This window comes from Malus sylvestris, chromosome 4 (assembly GCF_916048215.2).
Source record: "Malus sylvestris chromosome 4, drMalSylv7.2, whole genome shotgun sequence".
In the NCBI taxonomy this organism is placed as follows: Eukaryota; Viridiplantae; Streptophyta; class Magnoliopsida; order Rosales; family Rosaceae; genus Malus; species Malus sylvestris.
The window spans coordinates 16,281,650-16,301,545 of record NC_062263.1 but is presented as its reverse complement, the minus strand read 5'-3'; the positions used below and the strand labels follow the sequence as shown (position 1 = coordinate 16,301,545).

At 37.4% G+C, this 19,896-nt stretch overlaps 3 protein-coding genes across 10 annotated transcripts; 1 reads left to right on the top strand and 2 right to left on the bottom strand.

Moving 5' to 3' along the window:
- Positions 1-9,144: 9,144 nt before the first annotated feature.
- Positions 9,145-14,876, bottom strand: LOC126617730 (uncharacterized). Of its 6 annotated transcripts, none has more exons than XM_050285773.1 (14): positions 14,674-14,876; positions 14,305-14,563; positions 13,819-14,150; positions 13,446-13,731; positions 13,168-13,235; positions 12,919-12,990; positions 12,428-12,676; positions 11,855-11,930; positions 11,479-11,555; positions 11,350-11,399; positions 10,938-11,022; positions 10,319-10,417; positions 9,751-10,105; positions 9,145-9,464 (listed from the first exon to the last, which is right to left on the bottom strand). In XM_050285773.1, exons 1-13 carry the CDS (start codon positions 14,848-14,850, stop codon positions 9,860-9,862), a joined length of 2,076 nt encoding a protein of 691 aa, XP_050141730.1. In that variant the 5' UTR covers positions 14,851-14,876; the 3' UTR covers positions 9,145-9,464; positions 9,751-9,859. The 6 variants fall into 6 exon arrangements, with proteins under 6 accessions (XP_050141730.1, XP_050141729.1, XP_050141732.1 ...); XM_050285772.1 differs by having other exon boundaries at positions 9,145-9,457; XM_050285775.1 differs by having other exon boundaries at positions 9,145-9,457; positions 11,350-11,366.
- A 102-nt stretch (positions 14,877-14,978) lies between these two features.
- LOC126617732 (membrane magnesium transporter-like) lies at positions 14,979-16,915 on the top strand. 3 transcript variants are annotated; one of them, XM_050285782.1, is made up of 5 exons: positions 14,979-15,204; positions 15,364-15,416; positions 15,497-15,597; positions 16,538-16,632; positions 16,713-16,915. In XM_050285782.1, the coding sequence occupies exons 1-4, from the start codon at positions 15,126-15,128 to the stop codon at positions 16,629-16,631; spliced, it is 327 nt and encodes a 108-aa protein (XP_050141739.1). In that variant the 5' UTR covers positions 14,979-15,125; the 3' UTR covers position 16,632; positions 16,713-16,915. The 3 variants fall into 3 exon arrangements, with proteins under 3 accessions (XP_050141739.1, XP_050141738.1, XP_050141737.1); XM_050285781.1 differs by having other exon boundaries at positions 16,538-16,915; XM_050285780.1 differs by lacking the exons at positions 16,538-16,632; positions 16,713-16,915 and adding an exon at positions 15,675-16,508 and having other exon boundaries at positions 15,497-15,628.
- A 373-nt stretch (positions 16,916-17,288) lies between these two features.
- On the bottom strand, positions 17,289-19,280 carry LOC126617731 (transcription initiation factor TFIID subunit 8-like). Its single transcript, XM_050285779.1, has one exon. It carries the CDS (start codon positions 18,734-18,736, stop codon positions 17,546-17,548), a length of 1,191 nt encoding a protein of 396 aa, XP_050141736.1. The 5' UTR covers positions 18,737-19,280; the 3' UTR covers positions 17,289-17,545.
- Positions 19,281-19,896: the final 616 nt, after the last annotated feature.

Sequence of the window (19,896 nt, the reverse complement as noted above, 5' to 3'; positions counted from 1 at the left end):
GAGTAAGGAGATGCGTCGTAGCATCATTGTTCGACCTAAGTGTCCCAAATAGTCATACCAAAACAAGTAAACTGCTCAATCACCCAGCTCCAGGCTGGCCACATGTGGTGTGTTTCCAGTTATGAGACAACCCATTGGCCCCAAATCAAAGCTTCAGGCTCATTTTTGGAGGTGGTGTAAAGATATTTCACTCTATTTTCTTCAATGGTTTCATTTATGATCATTATCATCTCGAATATCCTTAAAAACTCAACGTCAAGGAGAATTTAAGGTCCCTTAAATGGTGATGCAGTACCATTCATACAACGAGGAGCATGCCAATGCTCTTAATCAGGTTGGATAGACCTGAAGTCGTTGTTAAAGATGTCATTTAGGTGTTAAGTTAGTGTGCATAGTACACATTCATCCAGACAACGAAACTTTCCCACATTCTTATTTAATCACGTGTTTAATTGAATCGGTCACATCTATTAAGAAACATGATTCAATTAACTCATATTTGAAGACAATATCAATAAGATTATCCATAAGTAAAACATACACCAAACGTGAATCCAAGAACATGGAAAAATGTTCACAAAGTAAATGGTTTACTTAAGGGGATTCGGCCAACAAGGTCATCCATGTCAAAATTCTGCTATTCCAATAATGTTTGGTGGAGCAAAATTAGTCTCACGTATTGACTACTAGAATGGTACTTCCTTAACAACATTGATAGGGGCACAAACAGGTGCATAACCAATGGTCTATTCCATCGAGACAAAAATAGATTCTGCAGGGTTAAGGTTCGGGAATATTTTCCCTTTTTCTTGAAGTTTTAGGTCTTAAGTACCAAGGATCATGCTTCGGGCATGATGCCACACCTTGGCAGACCTTGATTCTACCATATGTTTATGGTAGTTATCAGATCCGAGAATTTGGTAAACTTCCTATTTCTACACTTGTTGCTTCAGGAGCGAGTTAGGAACAAGGAAGGACGAGAAAAATATTCTTTAGTCAGAATTCGATCGGATTTATAAACTTCAAAATTGTACTCATTCATGGACATAATTATGATGTGCTTCAGGCAATGTCTTTCATGATTAGACAGTCTGTAGGAGCGAGCCAAAGAGCCATGGAATCCTCGATCGGGAGGTATTTCCATTTGTAATGCTTTGAGCATAAGTCTTCGAATGAAGATCATGGCGGAGACTTATTCAGCTCTTCCATTCTATTGTTGGCTTCAATGGTTTCTCATCTTCTTGATAGTTAAGTGGAGATTCACGTCTTGTGCCCCACATAAAGTGGTTTCTATTATAAACGTCCAAATCAGGAAAATCGAACTTGTGACGGTTCGACAATCCACTAAATTGGAAGGAACAATATTGTGATTGGTGCTATGGGAATGAATCATCCATAAGCATCAAAGTTAGAACATTCGTGTTCTAAAACATGGTTTTCATGAAAAACGTTGGGTTTTCATGGGTGTATTGTTTTATGAAATCTTTGGGTTTCAAAGACACTAAATTTGAAACTACAGGTTCAATTTAGTTTATGAACGTTTAGTTCATAAAAGAGAAGTTCCTACAATGAAACACATAATGCAATATACAACTAAGTGTACTGGATTTGAGGTTATTCGGGAACTTAAGTGTGAGAGCTTCGGGACTATGAAAGTAAGTCAACGATTCAAAGTATAAAAATAAATTATTGAATTGTTAATGTCCAAAAGTGATCTTCAAGTCAATAATTTTGGATTCATTATCAGATTAATGGATTGTAGGTCACTTTTAATTAATTCAATAGATCGAGACCATTTGGGGTCGATCATAGAAGCAAAAATAATTATAACATTCAGGTTAAAATTATTTAGAATGCCAAAAATTAGCATTGGGTAAAAAAAAAAAAGAATGCAGGCCAACACACTCTAGTTGGTTGCAATACACGATCCTGCAAAAATTGTAGGCCTTTTTAGCTTGGGTCATGGCTGTATGTGGCAGCAGGCCGAGAAAGAGCAACACGTTTTGGCTGATAGTGGGCTGAGGAAAAGCAGATGTGCAACCCATCTTGCAAAGCAAGCTATAGGCTTGCAATTTTAGGGACGCTGGCTATGTTGGAAAGAGCCCAGCAACCTTGCACTGCTGGCATTTCACGGTGAAACCCAGCACGTTTTGGCTTTAGCTTTGATGCAGAACTAGCCCCGCAAGTATAGGCGTGCTGGTTGGTGGGCCAACAGTTATAGGCCATCAGAAGGAAACCTAGGTCCAAGCCTGGTTCTCAAGCACATGTAGCAAGCCCAAACAAAGGCTGCTGATCTTAGACAAATGTCAAACTGACGTCATTGGTGACGCTGACAAGCTGCTGGCTTGGTACATTGGCTTAGTGCTTTTCCCAAAGAATTTTTTTTCGATATCTAGGGTTTGAAAAACCCTAATATGCTTCTAATTTATTTATATGCTTTGACTCACAATTCCACATAGCAATTTAATTGCGTAATCCATGAAACAAATATATATATTGACAAATATATGAACATATACAATATATATATCGGAAGGAAAATATAAACATAGGGGGCATGGGGAATGTTTTCATGCTTCATGGTCGTTTCAAATATCTTACTTTATTTTAAGCGTACCTGATTGGCAGAAAACAACAAAAGCCTTTAAATTTGTAGAAGATCCATCTCAGAAAGTCATAATTGCATCTCCAATGCGTTGCATCACGTTCAACACACAAAAAAAAAAAAATTGAATCAATAGCATGTAGATCAATTTTACAAGAATAAATTAATCACAAAAAGAATGATTAAAACGTAATACTTCCCTGATTAAAGAATTAGCTCTCTTTAGTGCAGCGTCAAGAGCGTGCTGATAACATCTTGTAGGCATAACTTACTAAACAATTATGAAGGCTATATGGAGAGAGAGGGTGCGGCATATAGAGAGAGATGAGAGGGATGTGTAATTGTGGGTGTATGTTATTCCACCCCATTATGCCTTTATTTATAGTAGTAGAGAAAGTTAATTCCTTACCCTTTAGGATTACAATATTTAATAGGCAATCTACTCCTTATAGGAATATAAGAGATATTACAAGATATACTAGGATTTACACAATCACATTCTTAATCTAATAGGATTGCAACAAGATGTGATATAATAATTTATTTTATTATTTATTATTATAATTTTTTTTTCTTTTATTTTTTTGACATATGATATTATCTAGGCTTTTTATATTAGCACCTCACAAAATGTTGAATACACCTCACATTAAAATTTAGTATTAAATGACTTATTTACCCTACTATGCAATGATAATTTTGACCTTATTAGGTTTAAAAATAAAAATAAATTATATACACCCCAAATCACTTTTAATGTATTATTTATCTTCTTCAACTACCAAAACCCCTTCAACCCTCAATTGTTGAACAAAACCCTAACCAATGAAACTACAAACAAGTTGATTGAGAAAAAAATATTTTTGACAAATGAAACACGAGATTGATGTTTCGGAATCTTCACATGAGGTAAGACTTCATATTTTTTATTGTTTTTAGTAATTTTGACGACATCGATAATTATTTAATCTTGTTTTTTATGCTTCAAGCATTTATGTTCGTATTCATCTTTTAGGGATCATAGAGATTACATGAAAAATTAAATACCTAAAATTACTACCAAATATTAAAAACTGACGACATGGGTTTTAATGGTGGAATTGAAAACAACCCACATATGCTTTAAATCCCAAACGGCATCTTTTGTCAAAATTCCAGTTGGCATTTCTTTGTCCAAATTAAAAGCTTTATAAGATTTGAGAAATGTGGGGTGTATAGAAAATACAAGGTGCATGTAGAAAATGTAAGGTGTATATTAAGAATGTGGGGTGTGAGGGTATCATGGGGAAGTATGTGGGGTGTATTAAGATAATTTGTAATTGAAAAAGCAAATGTGGGGGTGTATTAAGTATGTGGGGTTTATTCAACAATTTGTGGAGTGTCAATATAATAAGCCAATTATCTAACACTAAGGGGATGGAGAGTGGGCTAAGCTTCATAATGAGCAATAATGTGGTTCAAGTTCGCCTTTGACGAGAATCAAACTTAAAAACTCTCACTTATAAGTGAAGAAAAATATTACTAGAATGTGGTGTTAAGTGGCTAATTTTTCATTCATAATCTCTTTTTTTTTTTACTAGAAGCATGAAGCTTACTTGGGGAACCTCATTTTCTCTACTCCTACTCCCTTTTTCTTTATAGTGAAAGCAATTTGGGGAACCTTGTCTTCTCACTTGTGCCCCATTTCCTTCTTCTTTACAATTGAATTCTTGCTTCTTATTTTTTGATGATTCTTGATCTAGGTTTTCTGTATATGTTTTCTCTGGGATGATTAAAACAATCAAATCCTTTTGGAAGAAACAAAGGCTTGGACTTGTAGAAACGGTTTGCTTTTTTGATCTATTGTGTGAAATTCTGCATCTTGAATCGAGTGCATGATGGTTTTGGATGCTTGGGTTTGTCTTTTGGATTTGAAAAAGTTCCCCAAATCGACAATCAAACTAGAGAACAGCATACCATTTGGGGTGGTTGTTGATGAGTTTGTTGGCCTATTTTCTTCAGCGGCTTCGTTTTCAGACGTGGTTGTTGATCTGATGATCTCTTGCTACCAGCAAGTTTTGGAGTATCAACATTGTTCTCTCTAAAATCTGATATTTTTCTGTTTCTTTGGTCTGAGTGTGTGATGGCCCGTTTGAAAAAGTCGATTAATCAGTCTGATCAAACGATACAGTATAAGGGTGGGCAAACGGGCCTTGTGTAACATCCCGGCCCGGGATGTGGTTTTTATTTACCCACATTATCTTATCATTTTCACTTCCGCACGGCGCACATGGCACCATCACTCTCACATGACGACCAATATGCCTCGATTTAGGTCGGGGTGTGTCACTTTGTACCCAAGGGTTGGGACGGGTCCATGTAGTTAGGGGCAGGTACAGGACGTGTCCAAATATTGTAAACTCAAAACAGGGCGGGGTAGGATAGGGCTCTATAATAAGTAGAGTGAGGCGGATCCTAATATATGAGAAAATGGGCCCCTGGCTATGATCGTTCAATTGTACATTATATGAGATTAAATCTCCACTGTGTATTTCAAAACATTAGATCACTCTCTCTCTCCATTGTTTTCATTCTCTCTGAGTCTCTCTGCATCTCTCGATCCATCGAAGACTCAAATCAAAGTATTGAACTCGTCTCTTGACTAAAAATTTGCAACGGTAGAGGCTGCACAGTGCTCCATTCGTCCGTCTCTCGTCTCTTGGTCTTTCCTCTGTCGACTCTGTCCTCCAATTTACCCAACTCAAGACACGACCTAGAGGTCCTTGCTCTCCCTACTCAGACCACCACCATCATATCTTCTCAACTCCGATCACCACTCTACTATTATGTTCAAAGTCTTCAATTTTAAGGTATTGATGCTAGAGATTAGGATTCAGGGTTTCCTAGATATAGGAATTTTGGGGGTATGGACCTAATAATTTCTAGTTGTCTGATGATGGAATCGACTGATTAGTTTTCTAATTTTGAAGCTTTGCAATTTTTTTTTTTAAATAAGATTGGAATTATGAGAATTTTTAGATTTGGGGCGTTGGGGATCAATGGGAAAATATTGAGGCGGCTCAATACTAACATGTTTATCAGTATGTATGTTCACTGTTGGGGTGTTGAGGAAGAACACTTTTTGTGATCGAAAAATTTAGAAATTTTATTTGTTTTTAACTAATTGATGAAATTGTGTGTCCACAATCAAACTTTTTTTTTTGTGATTTTGATAATTGGAGAATGTGTTAATTGTTGAATCCGATTGTTGGACGAAGTTGTTGATTGAATTCGATTGTTTTGGAAAAAAATGGATTGGACTCGTGGACCTGTTTCGATTCAGTTCGTTTTAAATGGGTTGGGTTAGGTCCGGTTCCAATACTCAAATTGTCTACAACCAGCCCGGCTTGCCCTGTTGCAATTTAAAACTAATCCAGTTCGGTTCCTTCAAATTTGGGTCCGGCCCAGCCCGTGCCCACCCCTAATACAGCGGTTCAGTGGAGGTGTGTAGTCAAGATACAGATTGTCTTTGTGTAAAAGATGTGAGGGTATTATTGTATTTTAGAAAGTTTTATTAAATGCTACTATTCACTCCTCTTGAAAAAAAGTTGTTTTTCAAAGCAAGTAGACCATGTTTCTATTATTATTGACATCAATTATTTTATTTTTCAAAAGTAAGTACTTTTTTTTTGTGTTTTTTTACTTCATCAAACATATTTGATGTTCTAGATTTTTTTAATAAGATGCATTTAAAATTTAAGCAATCCCAAACTGGAGTTTAGTTGTACACCCGATTAGGGGTGTGTTCAAAAAATCAAAAACCGAAAAACCCGAACATAGTACCAAACCGAAATCTAAAAAAATGAAAAAAAAATGAACCGAATTAAACAAAACTGAATCGAAAACTATTGGTTTGATTTCAGTTTTGGTGATTTTAAAACTGAACCGAACCAAACTGAAACAAATTAAATAGGGTAAAAGATTGTTTACTACCCTTATGTTTTGTGGTTTTCAACATTTAGTACATCAAGTTTTTTTCGTCTCAGATTCATACCTAAAGTGTAAATTTTGGGACAATCTCATACATCCGTTAGTCAAACTGTTAAATTTACCATTAATTGTGACGTGGCGCCATGACTGGGCGCCACGTGTCATCCACATTATTTTTTCTTTTCTTCTTTCTTCTTCCTTCTTCTTCCTTCTTCTGCAACTTTTTTTTTTCTTCCTCCTTCTCCTTCTTCCTTCCTCCTTCTTCCTTCCCCTTCTTCTCCTTCTTCCTTCTTCTTCCTTCTTCCTTCTTCTTCCTTCTCCTTCTTCTTCTTTTTCCTCCAAATCTGGGGATTTTTTTTTTCTTCTTTCTTCTTCTTCCTCCTTCTTCCTCTTTCTTCTTCTTCTTCTTCCTCCGACTGCAACTTTTTTTTTTCTTCCTCATTCTTCCTTCCCCTTCTTCTCCTTCTTCCTTCTTCTTCCTTCTCCTTCTTCTTCTTCCTCCGAATCTGGGGATTTTTTTTTCCTTTTTTCTTCTTTCTTCTTCTTCCTCCTTTTTCCTCATTCTTCTTCTTCTTCTTCTTCCTCCAACTGCAACTTTTTTTTTTTTCTTCCTCCTTCTCCTCCTTCCTTCCTCCTTCTTCCTTCTCCTTCTTCTCCTTCTTCCTTCTTCTTCCTTCTTCTTCTTCTTCTTCTTCCTCCGAATCTGGGGAAGATGAAGGTTTTTTTTTTCTTCCTCCTTCTCCTTCTTCTCCTTCTTCCTTCCCCTTCTTCTTCTTCTTCCTTCTTCTTCCTCCGAATCTGGGGAAGATGAAGGTTTTGTTTTTTTTTTTCTTCTTTCTTCTTTCTTCTTCTTCCTCCTCCTTCCTCCTTCTTCTTCCTTCTTCTTCTTCTTCTTCCTCCGACTACAACTTTATTTTTTCTTCCTTCTTCTTCTCCTTTTTCCTTCTTCCTTCCCCTTCTTCTCCTTCTTCCTTCTTCCTTCTTCATCTTCCTCAAAAAAAAAAAAAAAAACCTTCATCTTCCCCAGATTTGAGGAAGAAGAAGAAGAAGGAAGAAGGAGAAGAAGGGGAAGGAAGAAGGAGGAAGAAAGAAGGAGAAGGAGGAAGAAAAAAAAAAAAAAAGGTTGCAGTCGGAGGAAGAAGAAGAAGAAAGAAGGAGGAAAAAGAAAAAAAAAAAATGGATGACACGTGGTGCCCAGTCATGGCGCCACGTCACAATTAACGGTAAATTTAACAGTTTGACTAACGGATGTATGAGATTGTTCCAAAATTTACACTTTAGGTATGAATTTGAGACGAAAAAAACTTGATGTACTAAATGTTGAAAACCACAAAACATGAGGGTAGTAAACAGTCTTTTACCCAATTAAATATATTCTAATTTTATTTATTTATTTTGTTTGGGTTTGCATATTTCAAGACAAACCTATTACAATAAGGTCTACGGAAACAGGTATGGGTTCGGAGAAAGTATCTCATAATAGGTAACTGCTGTTAAACCCAATAGAATACTTTAAATTAAACAATATATTAATGAATGTAAAAGTCTCGCATTAGAAATTGACAAAATAACATAAATATATGGTGAATGGTTCTACATTATGAATTGGGTATCTTTCGAACTAAAATACAAGTTGTGAACACATATCGTGTTGACTAGTAGTAGGCCACTATAAGTCTATGAAATCTTGATACAACTAACATCTTTACACAGAACAAGAATTCGGAAAACCAAAAAACAAGTTCCTAAACTTAAAAGTCAAATGGCAACAATTAAATAGAAGTTAAATTTTGATGATTCTTTTTCTAGAACTGCTGGATTTGTATTCGGCAGTTTCAATGGTGTTTTCAAATTTGAGGAGCTAATCCTATAGATATTTCTTCAATTATTGAAGTTGGGAACAATAACGCTACAATGGCTGCATATATTTACTTAATTTATTTACCATCGAATGATCAAGTATGCAACCAAAAAGAAAATATTATATTCATCATATTTGATCATTAGGTGGTGAATGTATTAAATACAAGCATTTACCGTATCAAGTTCGTTAAGACTTGATAGGATAATAGAAAGTAGTCCTCTTCCGAAAGCCTTTGTGCGGTGCACTTGTCATAATATAAATGGATATAAGTTTTTATTTTTCAAGTTTTCCTCCACCTATATTACGACATGTGGTGTACCAGTGTAACCAACCTGTGTCCTGGATACACTGAACAATCTCTTCACCGTAAACAAATTCGCAATACTATCCTACCTTATTATCGATGATTGGACCTAAATTTTTTCATTTCTCTCTTGAACGCACCTTTAATTTAGTTGTCCATCCATCCAATCATATACATCTAACGAGGAAAGAGTCCATATAAGCCGGTCTTTTCGGATATTGTTGTCAAAACTTGGTTGCAGATCCTGCTGCAGCCACTTTACTGAGATGCATTTCGAAGGGATTTCACAGTAGGAACTGTAGGAGAGTAGATTGATTCACTTGAACAATGAACAGCAAAAAGAGAAGTAATTGGTTGGTTCCCTAAGCAACAATTCCAAACGCTACATCAAGAGCGACGACGAAACCCCAAAACCTGCAAATTTATACGATATAAACTGAACTTACACTCAAAATTGTTATATACAAGTGTCAGCGATTACAAATGCAGATATAATGATCGAAATGATAAAGATGGTAACTTCAGATAACTACTGTTGAAGCTTGTCAATCATGTGGTTCCTTTGCTTTACAGACACCAGCATGGAAGATCGATGCTAAGCTTCCGACATGCATGTTCTCAAACCATATTTGGTCCCTATTCTTTTGATACTGCATGTGCTTCATCAATAACGTCCATCCGCCACCATCTCTCTAACTCGGGAAGTTGTTCATCCCTGCAAACTGTGCATATTAGTTCAGCATATTCACTTGACTGACAATTTTCAATAAATTCAACTTGATTATGTTATAGAACAGATGCACAGCAATTTGACATTAATAAACTCAACGTAAAAAAAATATTTATAGCAGTTGCACTATCTGTTGCCACCCGTTTGTTGCTGGCTTACGACCTACACGGAAGATTCCTTCAGTTTATTAGGTGGAGTGCAAGCCACAAATCTGGAATTAGTGCTACCCATTTATAATATGATAAGATCACAAAAATGCAGCAACCGCCAGCCCTTACCATTGCTGGGAGAAATAGATGTGATCGGGAAATGAGTCTAGACCACTGCACAGTTAGACTATACCCCATTTAGCTCCACTGGTACAAGGCTTGCCAGTTTCCTACATCGTTAACTGCAATCACTTCTTTCACTAGAGTTTGATTTACGAAGCATCAATCTGTACATAGGAGCCCCACGATCTAGGACATGTCGTTCCCAATCTGACCGAACTCCAAAGGGGTTCTCCTTAAGCCACCCTCCATTAGTTACGACATAACTTTGTTCATGCAGAACAGTAAGCTTTCCCTTACCATATTTGTGAAACTGTTCTTTCATTCTCACAGAGACGGTCTCTATGTCAGATTGCAGAAAGACCTACCAAATACAAGAAAAGTTAGCAAGTTGACCTGTCAGAGCCCTGTCATGCAGCTCACCTACATAAAATTTTCAAGATTTTGTATGTTTAACAGTGCATCTTGGAGTATACGCCGTTATTTGCAGTGGTTAGAAGGGAGAGTGAAGGTTGGCAAAGAAGGTAAGCAAAGTTCATATGCAACTCTGTACTGAAGTGGAGTTGAAAAATAGTACCTTTCCATTAGCTGTAAGGAGATCAGAAATTGCTTCAACTAATGACCTTTGCAGCATACTCCATCTATGTTCTGGTTCACTGAAATCAGGATTCGGACACTACATGGGGAAAATCCCAGTTAAATTATAGATACATATATAAATCTAAGTAATCAGTGGAAACATCACATCACATATACTCCCTACTTTCAATGTCATTTGCAAGTGAAGTGATAGAGACAAATTTAAAAGAGAACTATATCTTTCTTAACTTATAATGTGGAAATGCGGCATCAGGTTGTTCTCTACAAGGAACTATTCAAGTTATCAAACGAATTTTTACAAAAGATAAAGTAAATATATGAATCACATATACAATTCCATTAAAGAAAACAAGAAATGAAAAGAAAAAAAAAACTCAGTTTACCATGTCCTTTTAGTGTTGGCATGGGAAAAAACCAATATCGGCAGAATGATATTACATTTTCCTAATTCATAAAGTAAACAACGTCTAGGTACGAACCCTATCTAGACACTTGATTAAAGAGGCAGAACCGTTGTTGGTAGAATGACATTACATTCTGATAAGAGATAGAGTTTTGACCATAAAAGATAAGAGACATAGAGTTGCAATCCTAACCTGTATTGACACAAGAACTAGCTTTCCAGGGTAACTAGAGATAATTGAACGGAATGTTGATGTTGCATTTGTTGCAATGAAATACCTAATGCAGACAAAAGCAGAACAAACATAGATAAGATGATGAAGCTTGAGCTTTAATGTTAGAAACATCCTATTCTATCAATGAAAACAGCATAGTTTCCTACATCAACCCCAATTCAAACAGATAGGTGCAAACACACACTCACACAGGATGCGTCCACTAAATTTAACTTACAAAACTGAACTACCAATTTTATCTGGCACAAGCTAACTAGACATGCACAATACAAAGAATTGCTGGACCTAGTTTAATTTCATGTAGAAGTCAGTTAGACCAGCAAATTCACAAGGACGTAGTTGTTTTGCAGCACAAGGATAGAACCCTTACCCATTTCGTATACCAGACTGGTGAACAGAATCCAGGCAAGGTTGTACCAGCTGAAAGAAGTTGTAAAACTGTCACTAGTAGATGATAAGAATAAGCAAAAAGAATATAAAAAATTAAAATACTGGAAACCTTTTTATTCATCTCCAAACCAAGAAAGTTCAAATCCTTCCTTATTTTGGCCATCCCGAAAAGGAACATTCCATTACCTGTCATTTATTATTTGGAGTTAGAAAATAACCAGTAACTTCTATAACTATCTCATAATCAAATCATAAAGTTTTTTTTCCCAATATTATAGAAACATTTAAATGAATATTTGTTTATCCCAATCATAAGTTTATCATTTGTATCAAATTTAGCTTCTTGTGAGAACTTAATCATCATGTTTCTCTGTTTTAGCTTTCTAAGACAGAGACCAAGAACAACTAACAATGTAACAAACTGCAACCTAAAAGTGGACGGGGGAACAACCCATAGGAGCAGAGAAGAAGCTCAAATACTATACCACTTCCAATATCAACTACCAAAGGTTGAGCTGGATCAGAATAGGCAGCAATCCAGTCAATATCAAAAGGGTATGCCTGCAAAATACCACTTTCAGAATTTTGAAAAAAAAAAATTAGCACCGTATGCAATGCTGGACAATTGTATGTTTTGGAAGTGAATTGATCCGAAAGATCCCTTAGCTGAGAGTGAAGTCAGGTTGATGCATCAATTCACATTTTACCCATAAATAAATTTAAACTAAGTGTTTTGAGTTAATGGCCCTTGTGGTAGGAACTACTACCACCATCATGAGATATGAGGCTAGATTCCCAAAGAATTGTAGCTCATGTACTTTCATATATTACAGTGGTTTGGGACAGTCATTACAAGAAGGGGTTCATTTTCTGATTAACACACATGCAAAATATATACCAATATTGACGTGGCCACCAGATACTAGATGGTCTTTCCAACCATGATGGGTTACAATACAAGACATTTAGTTTTGTCTCATTCGATAATTCTGAATCAATTTTTTTCAAGCTTCTGGTTAAAGTGGTGAATTTTTATGAAAGAAGAGCATGAAACATACCCTATCTAAGGCCATGACCCCCGGAAGTTTTCTTCCCTTGAGAAACTCCCATACAACTGAAGCATTCTCAATCATGGTCAAATGAGAGACAGAATTTGATTCCTTCACCATTGCTTCGCATGCCATACTCCCAACAACAGTTACGCTGCAGTTGCTTTGACTTAGTTGATTAAGCATTTGGGCCAGTATAGAAGCTCCTTTTGTGCAGTTACTCATACGGAATTTTACTGGACCAATCCAAGTGACTTTCTGCAATTCAAATGAGGGATGCCTGATAATGAGTCCATGACAAGGCCAGAAACAATGAGTGCTTGAACACTTAACACAAAAGAGAACATAATTCCGTCAAGAAAGAAAATAGAGATGACATCAAGATGGAATTTAACTTTGAAACTTTTGCAATAAAATTTAAAATTTTCAGTTTTCAATGCTGAAAAGTAAACAACCATAAGGGTGCAAAAGAACAGAATAATGAATATGGAGCCCAACACCGGAGTTGAAAGTGAAAAAACCGTCTCCAGGGCTATATTAAGCTTGCTAGATGTCGTGCTTAGATAAAGTACCTGAGCAAACTCTTATGCACACTGAAATCTATCAATAAAACGAAGCATTGTCTAAATACAAAGAGAAATAGTTAACAAATTGATACTGTCACCTCAAAACTTAATTAAATTGGCATTTCAAAACCAAAAAACAATTCCTCTTCCTTATAATAGTACTTTGAAAGTCTTTTGATTTACCTTGCACTTTGTAAGCATGGAGTTTATTTCAACCAACGATACAGGCCCAATATCAATAGGTACCCACCCTAAAATAGGGGAAAATAACTTGGATTAAAACCCAATTTCACAAGTTACTATCACATGAGACTTAGATTGCGCAGTTTCAATGATATTGTGATCAGCAAAAGCAGTCAAAAGAATAAGTCAATTCATACATGGCTACATGTTCTAATCATTCGTGGAAAGGAAGGGAGTCAAAAGGCATCATATTTTTGGTCAATCAAATGCAGTCTCACCATCTGGAATACCATGAGCAGGAAATATTTCCAATTGCTTCGGAAGAGAATCATTCTTGCACCAAAAGTCTTTTGGATATAGTATCTGTACATTTCTATCGTGTGCAACCTGGACTATATCTAAAGCTTCCTTAAGTGCCCCATGTTCCAAGAAATTCAAGGGAACAGATATCCCTAAGGCGTGAATTATTTGAAATGACATCATTCCAACAAAGACTAACCCATCGCATATTGAAGCTAAGGAGTGCAAAGCAGCTGCTTTATCAGAGAGATTACCCCCACCAATCTGCATATCCAAAGATAACAAAGTTAGAGTTCATAAGTCAAATTTTAAGTGGAGCCAAATAAAAATATAATAGCAGCAAGGGCATACAATTGCTACATAAGGTTTTGTGTCGGTTTCTGCAGCCCTTCTAAGTTGAGATAGGCTCTTCTCAAAGTGAAAACCAGCTAAGTTGCCATAGCAGAAGCGAGCAACTCCACAGGTGGATGCAAGCATCTTATGAGACCGGGAAAAGTAGTCATTAACAAAAATATCAACTCCTGATGACAATACTTGAGCAAATTTTGAACAATTGGCAACTTCCCCTCTAAACTCAGAAAGATTCTCAAGAAGAACAATATCTCCTTTCTCAAAACCTTCCACCTTTGATGCCAGGTTAGAAACCGGAGCAACTTTGTAGTCAACAAGAGATGACAAGAAATCTGATTTATGGAAACCAACAAGCAATAAACAAACTATCAAAATGCTGAATTGTCACACAGCTCAAACAACACAACGTTCGCTATCATAGAACATCATAATCGTCTAAATTACAGTTATAAACTAAAACTAACATTACCAAGAAGCATTTTATACCTGCAACAGACTGTGCAACACACAGTTTAGGATTAGTTTTAACACTCCAATCACTAGCAAGAACTACTCTAGCCCCGGATTGGCATAAATACTTAATCGTTAATACCGCATCGGATTGGAATCTGTGTTGTTCCACATGTTCATGAAGCAAAAGGGCAGAGTCAAATCTGACCAGGACAACTTTTGCAGCAAGCTCCTCCCTTGGAAATGTTCCGAGAGTCTGCAAGTGAGGCAGGGGATCCAATTCTCCTCCATTGGCCTAAACACAAAAACCCCAATTGAAAAAATGGAAAAAATTGAAAAATAATCACATAAAAGAAAAAAAGAAGCGAAATTTAGACGGTGGATTAGAGTGTTAGAATAACTTACCTTGCAATTAAATGTTAAATTAGTGCCAAGGAGATTTGCTCTGAGATATGCGACACCGAAACGGTGACGTTTCGGAGAGAGGCCTGAGGATGTGGGAGAGAAACGGGGACGTTTGGGAGAAGAACCTGAGAATTTGGGAGAGTTGCTGAAAGAGAAAGTTGCATGAAGTTGAACCATGTTTCTGCTCTGAAGCCTCACCGGCTGTGCCCGTTTTAACTTTAACATGGAGAAGATGAAACGACGTGTCGTTTATTGTGATGGTGTCGCAATACATATAAACGACATGTATTTCCAAGTTTTAATTCGCATCTTCCACAAAACGAAGCAAAGAAGGACAAGAAGCCCTCTCAGAGTTTACCGGAGAAGAGCCAAACGCCGATTCGTTCTTGCATCGCTAACGACGTCGTTTAGGCCAATACCGGAGTTCTAACTTGCCGGAGATCGGAGCTAGAATGGCGATGAGTTTGGGCTTCGTTGTTGGCATCTTGGGAGTTGTAATTCTCTCTCACGCTGCTTATTCAACCGTTCAATGTAAGCCCTAATCGTCTCTATATCTATATCTGTACATATATATATATATATATATATATATCAATTTGCATTAGAGAGTAAAAGGAATATAGGGTTTAGTTGTGTGATTGAAATTGGATTGTTTTTTAGGTTGGTTGATTTGATTTGATTTGATTGCAGACAGGGGATTGTTGAAGATTATGGAGGAAGAGTTTTCAGGACCTCCATTAACTGTGAGATTTAACAAATACAAATTCATAAAATTGGGTTGATTGTGGTTTAGCGTGTCTAAAAGGGTTTATTGGGAATGCAGGTGGTGGCTGAATTGCTTCTAGGGTTAGTGTTCTGTATGTGGGCGGCACTTACTGTCCCGGGCACGTTTCTTTCGATTCATCCCTATTCTGAAGAGAACAGGTACGTATACGTGTTTTATTCTGTTCAATACCTGACTTGGGTTTGAGTTCAGGGTGTGATTGGACTATTTTCGATACCTGCAATTGAAAGTTGAAGTAAACTGTAGACATTGTGTTATGCTTATGCACTTTGCATACAATACCTTTTAATTATAATCTCAAGTTTGAGAATCTGTGAGTTGGCAAGGACTGGATGGAAAGAAGATGGCAACAATTTCAAAATTCATGTTTGGTTCATGGTAAGCTTGAGAAAGTAGAGAACGTACAAACGGGAACTTTTAATATTCCCTTGAGAAGATAATACTTTGGGAACTTTACCAAGTCCTGACAAAATTGGAAGGAGAGAGTTTGAGAAGAAAACCCTGAACTTAATTCCTTTTTCTTTCTATTTTCACTAATAATAGGATAATGGAAAGATAAAGGCCTTGTTTGGTGTTAAGGATTTGATTGGATTGCATAAATCACTGAATTCAGTGTGTGTTGAATGAATAAATGGATGCCAGCTCCAAATTTTGTCCAGAGAATTATTTTCCATCTTCAACTTGGACAAGATTTGGAGGTTGACATCCATTTCTTCATTCAACTCGTGTTGAATCTAGCAAGTTATCCAATCCAATTCAATCCTAGAAACCAAACGAGCACAAAGACTTTAGTTCTTTGCTTTCTCCATTATCAATAAACCCAACATAGGCTAAGAGCTGAATTTGTATGTCTCATTGTAGTGGGGATTATTGATAAGATAAGAACCAGCTATGTTTGCTCTTTTTAGGCATAAACTTTGCAAGAGAAAACTGTGTTAATGAAATATCTCAGTTGCTTTTTATTCCATGGTCTCTGTACTGGAAATTAACAATTGTGGAATAATAGCTAATTTGACTTTGGAAATGCTATATGCAAGATGTTTGATTGGATCATTGACATCCGTTTATTTTGGAGTGCAGGATTGTTTCTCTACCAGACAACCTTGACTTTATGATCTTCAACCATCGTGCCAGAGTGTTTCCCGTGGAGTTGGATTTGAAGTTCAAACACTGAGGTATTTTCAATCAAGCAAACTTGGGGTGGGATGTATTCGACCAATGCTCTGACGATTTCAGTTTCTTTCTTGGCCTTTAGGGTAGAATGGCAGCATTCGGCAGATCAGCACTGTTTCTGCATATGTTTCCATGCATGTTCTACTTGTCTTGGATTATGTTTTTTGTATTTTCTCTTCACTGTGTATCCCCTTACCAAAGACAGATGCCTGCTGACTTTATTGTTGCCTTGGCCTAGTCATTTAAAGTAATTTAAACTTGGAGACGATTTAGCTTTCGATATAACTATATGCCTGCTTGTCAAATTGAAGAGGTCAACGACATTACTTATTTTTATGGTGTTCTGGAGTACCTTATGTTGTAAAGTTTTTAATCGTTAAATATTTTGTAAAAGATAAAATGATCATGTTCTTATCGTTTGGTCTTAAATCAAGCTTTTGAATTTCCAATTTAAGAAAGCAGCACGTGATCACTGCCTCCCACTCTTAAGGGAAGTACATTTTCTGTTGGGAAGTAATTTTCGGACATCTCCTTTCTCCTCCTCACCTCCATATATTTTGTACTTGCATGGTGAGAAAAGGGGCGTGCGAAAACCATTTTCTCTTCCTTGCTTTAAATTACTACCCAAAAAAGTATAAACGGATCCAGTCGAAAGGAATTGAAGACAAGGAGGAGCACATAATTTGCTCCGATCAACTCAACATTCGAATTCAATGTGTCAATACAAATCTCAGATGGTGGGGAAAAAATAATACCCGAAAAAAACAACTTAATCCTAGAAAAATTGGTTCACAAGAAAGCGTGGAAATTGAAAGAATCATTCACATTACCTCTAACTAGATTCTACTTGTAGAACAACAAAGGACATAAAATACCACTCCTAAAATCCCTAGAAAACCAGTCAATCAAATTAATCTACAACTGAGTGAGTTCCTGTGGGTTTTCCATCGACTGTCTAAGAATAAACTCTGCTCTCCTCTTCTTGTCATCCCTCTCCTCGTCTCGCCCGAACCAATATGCCTGTCTTCCGGCACCCTTCTGTTGCTGGCTCAGATCCGACGGTTGCCCCAAAAACTTCTTCCCGCTTCTGAACTTGAAATTCACTGACGGCCTGGTTTCGGGAAGAAGCTGTCTCCTCTCATCGTCTCCATCCATCCACGCCCCGCTTTTCACCGCTTCAATGGCAGGCGCAAACGCATCCAAAAGGGAAGAACCCGCATTGTTCCCTTTTGCCACTTCGTCTGAAAACCTGGATGGCAAAACTACTTGGGATACTGATACATCTTTCTCCCCCGGCTGGATTGGCGGTTCAAGGAATGGATTACTTTGATCACTCTCGTTCCCCTGTAATAATAACAATCCCTTTCCATCATTACCGCCACCGCTGCTGCCCCTCAATGCCACTGCTGCAAAGGCTTCTCCTGAACCAGAAGCCTCACCATTGCACAATAACCTCTGCTGCAGACTCAACAGAGACCTCTCAGCCTTCCTCCTCTGCCTAGCCTGCTCGATCTTATCTTCTCGAGGATCGGTCTTCCTCTCATTCCACGTTGGTGTTTGGATGTAAGTATGTGGATCAGGGAAAGCCGGCAACCAATTGGGCAAATGCTTACTTGGCGGAGCCTCCCCAATCTGCTCGAAATTTGGGATCAATTTCCGTTGTTTGATCACTGGAAACCAAGGCAATGGCTGTGCAAACGGGATCTCTTCAGCCGAACCCACATACTCAACAATGCCTCTTACAATCCCGGACTCTGCAAGACAATGTCCCACCTCGGCAGCACCCAAAAACCCTTGCGACGACTCCAAATCCTCCAACGCCCTAATAATATCAAACACATTGGATTCGGTTCTACCTGCCATGTTGGCGTAAAAACTCGACATCTTCCCTAGGTCACGGAGGTGTCTGATGGCAATGTCGGCAAGGGCATCCAAAGCAGACTCCTTGAAGCTCTGAAACCCAACGCTCTCGCATATCTGCGCCACCGCAACTGTCGACAAGGCCCGGCCAAACTCATCAGCTCCTCCTCCACCTCCTGTTCTCCTCGGCGCATCGCTACTTGGTTGATTCACTCTGCTGCTACTGCCCGCATCTCCATGGCTCATATTCAAACCCTCATATCACTCAGCTTTTTCTTCAACTCTCATATTAATCGACCCGTGAGCGCATTCCCGCAAGAACCCACGAATTTTCCCTCCTTTTCCCTCCTTTTCTCGAGAGTCAAACAGAAACATATAAAGGGGGAAAGTAAAATCGAGCTCACACTCAGAAACCCTAGAAAAATTCAGACCGCAGAGCAGCGAGAGATAGTCAAAATTGAAGTGAAAGAAACGCAATTCACGGAGTCTTGCAGCGAATCGAAGACTCCGGAACACGAATCAGAAGCAAAATTGCAAGTTCGGATTCAGATTGAGGGAAACATCGCAAACCCTAGAGGAGTAAGGAGAAGTAGGGCGAGGGAGAAGGTTTGGGATATGGAGGGAATTTATGAATTTTTGAAAGGAAAAAAATGATATTTGGTAAAGTTCTGGTAAGACCAAATAGCAAAATTGGCATCAAAATTCAAATGGGCAAGGAGATTTGGGAAAACGAAGGGAGGGAAGGAAGGCGAGGGATTTCGATGATAAAAATTTGATTTGGGGGGGTTGGGTTTAATTTTATAGAGATTTCACTAAACTCAGAGGCGGTATCTGGGCGGTTTAGTGGGCTTGGAATATTGATGGACCTTCTATATTGCTGACCAGGTGAGCAAGATTTACTTCTCTAATTTTTGGAAATTGTTATTAGCACTTCGAAATTTTCATTTTACATTTCAAACTTTTTATATTAGGAAAGAAAAATACACTTGTGAGGAGTGTAGAATGAGATTTTTGGAATGCCAATAACACATCTTTATTTTTTTAGGACTTTTTATTTGAACCGAGTTGTCTTCTGTCTACCCTCATCACTTTTTTGATAAAGATAATGCTGAGGATATCAAATTTGCAAACTAAATGATGTAGTTGTTGATGATCCAATTAGGGTGGTACTAAAATGGTAATGCTAGGAAGATTAAATTTTCGGTTCAGTTCAATTTTATTTCTATTTTTTTTATTCGATTTTTTTTTTCAATTTGGTTTTGTTTGGTTAGGTTTTGTTACGGTTTCAGTTTTTTTTTTTTTTAATTTATTATTATAAAACTTGATCTTCTTTTACTATGGAATTTAGAAAAGAGGCTTGCATTGGTAGACTAGTAATAAGAAATGGGTTTTATCACAATGGTCCC

Bases quoted from the DNA above. Each gene is read 5' to 3' on its own strand.
- LOC126617730 (XM_050285773.1), bottom strand. From the start codon at position 14,850: ATGGTTCAACTTCATGCAACTTTCTCTTTCAGCAACTCTCCCAAATTC. The intron at 14,151-14,304 runs GTATAAAATGCT...TCCATAAATCAG, and splicing joins TGTTGCACAGTCTGTTGCAG to ATTTCTTGTCATCTCTTGTT. The intron at 13,732-13,818 runs GTATGCCCTTGC...TTGGATATGCAG, and splicing joins CAAAACCTTATGTAGCAATT to ATTGGTGGGGGTAATCTCTC.
- LOC126617732 (XM_050285780.1), top strand. From the start codon at position 15,126: ATGGCGATGAGTTTGGGCTTCGTTGTTGGCATCTTGGGAGTTGTAATT. The intron at 15,205-15,363 runs GTAAGCCCTAAT...ATTTGATTGCAG, and splicing joins TGCTTATTCAACCGTTCAAT to ACAGGGGATTGTTGAAGATT. The intron at 15,629-15,674 runs CTGACTTGGGTT...TATTTTCGATAC, and splicing joins TGTTTTATTCTGTTCAATAC to CTGCAATTGAAAGTTGAAGT.
- LOC126617731 (XM_050285779.1), bottom strand. From the start codon at position 18,736: ATGAGCCATGGAGATGCGGGCAGTAGCAGCAGAGTGAATCAACCAAGT.